The sequence below is a fragment of the Sinocyclocheilus grahami genome, unplaced genomic scaffold, assembly GCF_001515645.1.
Source record: "Sinocyclocheilus grahami isolate Dianchi unplaced genomic scaffold, SAMN03320097.WGS_v1.1 scaffold875.1, whole genome shotgun sequence".
Lineage (NCBI taxonomy): Eukaryota > Metazoa > Chordata > Actinopteri > Cypriniformes > Cyprinidae > Sinocyclocheilus > Sinocyclocheilus grahami.
This window is the reverse complement of record NW_015506054.1, coordinates 129,801-136,549: the sequence shown is the minus strand read 5'-3', so window position 1 is coordinate 136,549 and position 6,749 is coordinate 129,801. Positions and strand designations below refer to the sequence as shown.

Sequence of the window (6,749 nt, the reverse complement as noted above, 5' to 3'; positions counted from 1 at the left end):
GTCATATTCTGAGTTTGCATTTCACTGTTTTAATTCATTTTGATGAATACTAAATCTGTTTTTTGTGAGTGGGATGAATTAATGCACATTCACATTTAGTCTAGAACTACATCATGTTCACACAGTGCACACAACGCCTCTGTACTCCCGATTTCTCCCAACACGGGGACAAGAGCGCTGTCAGTCAATACATGGGAAAACAAAGTATCTGGCAATCTGTTTTTTGTGAGTGGGATGAATTAATGCACATTCACATTTAGTCTAGAACTACATCATGTTCACACAGCGCACACAACGCCTCTGTACTCCCGATTTCTCCCAACACGGGACAGGAGCGCTGTCAGTCAATACATGGGAAAACAAAGTAACTGGCATTACGTTTTTGAAAAAGTGACTCAGATATGTTCTTGTAAATTAAAAAAGTAATGCGTTACTTTACTAGTTACTTGACAAAAGTAATCTGATTACGTAACTCGCGTTACTTGTAATGAGTTACCCCCAACACTGGATATGAATAACACATGCATTGTTATTAAATACAATGGTGAGTGTATGTATTTGTGTGTGTTTGCTTCTTACAGTCATACAATGTATATTAAGCATTATATTGTTAAATACAGTCACAGGCATTACAGCCCAGCTGTGGTTTGCATAGGAAATACTGAATATATTTGATTGGTATCATTTCTCTATAATCTTCTCTGGTTTCAGACTATTGATCAGTTCGAGTACGACGGATGTGATAACTGTGAATCATACCTGTTACATAACTCGCATTACTTGTAATGAGTTACCCCCAACACTGATTATGAATAACACATACATTGTTATTAAATACAATGGTGAGTGTATGTATTTGTGTGTGTGTGTTTGCTGCTTACAGTCATACAATGTACATTAAACATTATATTGTTAAATACAGTCACAGGCATTACAATTACAGCCCAGCTGTGGTTTGCATAGGAAATACTGAATATATTTGATTGGTATCATTTCTCTATAATCTTCTCTGGTTTCAGACTATTGATCAGTTCGAGTACGACGGATGTGATAACTGTGAATCATACCTGCAGATGAAGGGCAACCGAGAGATGGTTTATGAATGCACCAGCTCTTCTTTTGATGGGTGCGTAATGGCATTTCTTAGATAATTCACTCCATGATCATCATTTACTCTCCCTGTATGGCTTGCTTGCTTTCTTCCGTGTACCAAAAACTGAGATATCTGGCAGAATGTATGAGCTGTTCTTGTCCGTGTAATGACAACAGGCGGGGATTCACATTTAAAAAGCACCATTAGAGTAACCCATGCAACTTAGGAAAGAGAATTGCACTGGTTTGCAAAGTTAAGGTGTGTTAAAACTGATAGAATATCCATTGTTGAGTCGACTATTCTTAAAAAAAACAACAACAAAAAAAACACACATGGATGTTGGATTTCATTCGAGCACTAATGTGTGATGTCTTCGTTCTAGTGTTGTTGCTATGATGAGCCCGGAGGACAGTTGGGTGGCAAAATGGCAAAGAATCGGTGAGTATTTGCGTGCACTTCACCTGTGAGATCTTCAGAAGCAGTCGGGTGGAGTTGCTTTGCTTACCTCGCTCATTTCTGTCTTGCTTTTCATTTCACATTTATTTATGTAGCACTTTTACTCAATACAGATGATTTCAAAGGCGCTTCACATCAATACACAGGAAAATAGCAGTGTTAATGTTTCATCAATTATGAAACAACTTCAAGTTCAGCTATAAAGCAGCTTTACAAAGGCTGTAGAGTCATTATTCAGCTCAGTTCAGTAACAGCGTGGATGTCTTTCTCAGGTAACTTCAAGCCAGGTGTCTATGCAGTAACAGTAACGGGTCGGTTACCTCCAGGTTAGTGTCCGATTTTGGTCTCATTCAGCAGAATGGCCTCGCTCATGACTGTAAATGAAGGACATTTTGTACACTGTAAAATAAAATGTGACATTTACGGTAAAATTTACGGCAGCTGTGGTTGCCAGAACTTCACCGTAAAAAAATATGGTAGCAACATTTTAGGGTTTACAGACTTAACTTAAATTCACAATAAAATACCGTATTTCATTAACTGATGCAATGTTAATAAACCAACATATTGAAGTGTTAATATCTGTTTTGAACCATTGTAATGCACTGATAACCACCAAAAACTGGGTTTTCATCACAAACAGCTTTTCTACGAGCTGAGGAGGGCAATATTTATATATAGAAGGTGCACAGTGTCATTCACACAAACACTAAACCCCATCATGGTGACACACACGATACTGAAATAATGCCATAAACATGAGATGCAAGATTAAACCCTAATGTACACAACTGATAAGAAAAAACATGTTATTTCAACAAAAAAACATCAAATATTAAGTGTCATGCAGGGTATTCTGGGAGTGTCCATTTACGGTTTGTTACTGTAAATTATACAATGACTTTCTTTTTCACTTCCAAAAAAAGTAAAATAGTCTCATTCAGCAGAATGGCCTCGCTCATGACTGTAAATGAAGGACATTTTGTACACTGTAAAATAAAATGTGACATTTACGGTAAAATTTACGGCAGCTGTGGTTGCCAGAACTTCACCGTAAAAAAATATGGTAGCAACATTTTAGGGTTTACAGACTTAACTTAAATTCACAATAAAATACCGTATTTCATTAACTGATGCAATGTTAATAAACCAACATATTGAAGTGTTAATATCTGTTTTGAACCATTGTAATGCACTGATAACCACCAAAAACTGGGTTTTCATCACAAACAGCTTTTCTACGAGCTGAGGAGGGCAATATTTATATATAGAAGGTGCACAGTGTCATTCACACAAACACTAAACCCCATCATGGTGACACACACGATACTGAAATAATGCCATAAACATGAGATGCAAGATTAAACCCTAATGTACACAACTGATAAGAAAAAAAACTAAGAAAAAACATGTTATTTCAACAAAAAAACATCAAATATTAAGTGTCATCCAGGGTATTCTGGGAGTGTCCATTTACGGTTTGTTACTGTAAATTATACAATGACTTTCTTTTTCACTTCCAAAAAATGTAAAATATTTTAACAGTATTTTACTGTAAAATTACATTAAATGTAATTACATTTATTCACCGTATATAGTATGGAGACTTACTGTTAACCAGTTAACAGATTTTTACTGTAGCATTTTTACAGTCTTTTACTGTTAAAATCACAATCATTTTTTACAGTGTATTTTCTGTGAAAACCTTTGCTGAAACTCACTCACATGAGGTTGATTTTGTGTTTTGTCTCTCAGGTGTGGTGCGAGAGCTGAAGAGCAGAGACGTCATCTACAGATCTAGAGACACGGCTGTTAAAACATGAAAACAGTTTGCATCAGTTTATGAATCACATGTTTGTAAGGCTACACTCATAACCAGCTGTTTTAGTGACTGCTTATATGTTATTGTCTGTTATTTCATGTCTTATGATTTTCTTTTTTACTTTTGGAGCGATTATGGTTTGATGATGGATATATTACTCACACTTTGTGTGTGTGTATATATATATATATGGTCAGTAGGGTTTCTACAGTTAAAAAGGTCATACCCCCGGTTTCACAGACGAGGCTTAAGCTAGTCCCAGACTAAAATGCATGTTTGAGCTGTCTCAATTGAAAATATCTTGCTCTGACATTATCTTAAAATATGTCAGTAGTTTCACTGTTCTGTGTCAAGATGCACGCCTGTAATGTTTTCTTCTAACGCATTTTTGTAAAAGTTGCTTAAATATCTTAATTTAACTAAGGTCTAGTCCTGGCGTAAGCTAAGCACCGTTTGTGAAACCGGGCCTTAAAAGGTCTTAATTCAAAGCAGAAAGTCTCAAATTCATAGTCTTGGCATTAAATGTGGCATGCACTGCAAAAATGAAAATCTTCAGGATTATTGTTTGTTTTCCAATACAAATATCTAAACATCCTTAAATCAAGATGCATGTACTTGTGAAGGAAAATGAAGATGTGAATTCTTGTTTTCTGAGAAACTGAACAAAAGTGAGTTTACGCTTCAAACAAGAGTGAATATGTCAGTCGAATTAAGATTTTTTTCTGAGCCCAGATATTTGTTCTCGTGTTAATCATGAACTCGCTTCATTTTGATCAGTTTCTCAGAAATCAAGACTTCTTGTCAATTTGCTTTTCAAGTAAATGTATCTGATTTAAGTACCTTAAATGTACCTTTTTTTAGTGTGATGAGAAGTTACAGTAAAAGTTAATTTCGTATTCAAGTGTTTGGGAGCAGAGCTGTTCAAACCTTAAGATTTCGTTTTTTTGTGAAATATTTAAAAAGTAATGGAGATTGTACTTTGTAGTGTTGCTAATAAAACTCATTGTGCTCCTTAGACATTTACATTTAGAGAACATATGGATATATGGTGTTCCCTTCAATTTATTCCTTAAATATGATTTACTTGCTCTAAAAGTCTTAAATGCACCTTCATAAAACCAGCAGAAACCGTGTGTTATTTTGAGAAGACACAATGAGAGGGCGCTGTCGCTCCTCAAACTCCTGCTGACACAAATGCTGATGGAAATAAAACTCACACCAACTTGAGAATCAGACAAGAGTCTCATTTAAGAGCTCAGATTCGTTAATGGTGTTGACTGGGACTCATATTATGGTTCACTGAACACCCCACTAACCCACACTAAACTACACTAAAACCTAACTCATCTAAGCGGTTTATTCAGCAGACGTGATGCACTAAACAGTGCATTGTGTTTAAGAAAAGTGAGCTGTTACTTTCATATGCTTCTGGACTTGGAGGATGATACAACACTTAAATATAATACACTTAAATATTAAACATTTGACTTGAATATTATACTACTGCTTCAGAGTTTAACAACTTCCCACCAAAAACTAGATCATTTTTGGGGGATTTTGGTCCTGCCTTGTTATGCTTCAAAAATGTCTGCAAAAATTGCTTATAAATTTTACCATATATTGGATTCAATATTTTTATCAACTTGTTTTCAGTTATCACAGGTTTTGTATTTGTTTTTGTGACTGATTGGTCGTCGGCCTCATTGATCTTAGCTCATGCACCTCAGTTTTTTTGCCAAAATTATTCACAAAATGCTTTTTCACTCAAAAACTGAGGTGCAAAAGAAATACAAAACCTGTGATAACTGAAAGAAGACAAGCTGACAAACAGATTGAATTCAAGATTTGGTGATAGAGCATTATGAGAGATTGATAAGGCAGAGAACACCAAATTAGGTAAAGGATTTTTGATTACAGCATAGTAAGAAATTACATACATCATATGACCCATTAAAAGGGGTCATATGATGTTACTAAAAAGAACATTATTTGGTGTAATGAAATGTGTTTATGTGGTTTAAGGTTAAAAAACATTATTTTCCACATACTGTACATTATTGTTTCTCCTCTATGCCCCGCCTTTCTGAAACGCGTCGATTTTTACAAAGCTCATTGGTCTGAAAAGCGAAGTGTGCTCTGATTGGCCAGCTATCCAATGCGTTGTGATTGGCCGAATTCCTCAAGCGTGTGACGGCAATGTTACGCCCCTCACCATACTGTGATGTATGACAAAAACATATTTATTATTGTGATATTTACAAAGCCAGTGAATATTTTTACTTTTATTTTTTGTGAAAGCATATGGGCCATGAGTGCCTATGTTTATTAAGACAATAAATGTGTTGTGACGTCTGTAGGAAATGGTCATGTAACGCAACAAAGCGTCACACTGATGCACATCTGTCATAATCATTCACATCACAAACACTGCAGCTAACCTTTGACGAATATTTTTGTTTTTTGAAACCGTTTCTTTTTTAGATGTAGATGTGGGAAGTGTGCCGGGGTGGGCCTGATTTTTCCATGTTTGAGAAACACACTTCACATCTCCACCTCGGTCACGTTTCACCTCCTTCACACGAGCAAACAACAGTTACTGACTGACTCAGAAACAAGACTTCATAGTCATTTCAGTCGTATCATTGCAGCACCACACTGTCTGAGAAATGCCTTTTGTCCTCTGCACTCAGAAACTTCTTATCAGAAGTATTTTTACTGTAAATTTCATGATGTTACATGATGTTATATATATATATACACTTAAGTCACACTTCTAAATGTCTGAATGTTGCATTAGATCACAACATTTCAAAACAAAACAAGCGCACTGTTCGGTTTGCAATGACCATCAATGAAAACATAATTTCAGCATTTGAGTGATATTTTATATCTAATGCAATTCAGACATTTTGTGTGATTGTAGTGAACAAGCATCACTGTACACGTGACACGAGCAGCAGACAGGAAGTAGTTTCTTTAAGCTGAATAAAATTCTAATTGGAACCTTAAAAAAAAAAAAGTTACATGTTTGAGACAGAAAATAGCTTGAAAAAGGACTAAATGTCATTTTGAACGTCACCTACTAAACATGATGCATGAACATTAGTGAGTTTTCATTTCAGTTTCATTTATTTACTTATAAAGCACAAATAAAACATAAGTTAAAATGAGACCAAGAATTATAATGAATTAAATGCAAGAATAAAAAGATGAGACTGTAGCTTAGATTTAAAATCATACACAGAAGATGCGGATCTCACAGATAAGGGAAGACTGTTCCATAACCTGGGACCGGCCACGGCAAACGCACGGTCACCTTTCAACTTCAGTTTGGCTGTGGTTGGGCCTGAATGAATCATAGTAATTTTAAAAGTGATC

General features: G+C 35.5%; 1 protein-coding gene across 2 annotated transcripts in view; it reads left to right on the top strand.

Moving 5' to 3' along the window:
* Positions 1 to 3,655, top strand: part of supt4h1 (SPT4 homolog, DSIF elongation factor subunit) — an 8,528-nt gene extending 4,873 nt beyond the window's left edge. For both annotated transcript variants that reach the window (XM_016248294.1, XM_016248296.1), the window contains exons 2-5: positions 1,020 to 1,126; positions 1,476 to 1,531; positions 1,822 to 1,875; positions 3,305 to 3,655. In XM_016248294.1, coding sequence (XP_016103780.1) covers positions 1,020 to 1,126; positions 1,476 to 1,531; positions 1,822 to 1,875; positions 3,305 to 3,372 — 285 coding nt within the window. In that variant the 3' untranslated portion in view covers positions 3,373 to 3,655. The remainder of the gene's footprint in view (positions 1 to 1,019; positions 1,127 to 1,475; positions 1,532 to 1,821; positions 1,876 to 3,304) is intronic.
* Positions 3,656 to 6,749: the final 3,094 nt, after the last annotated feature.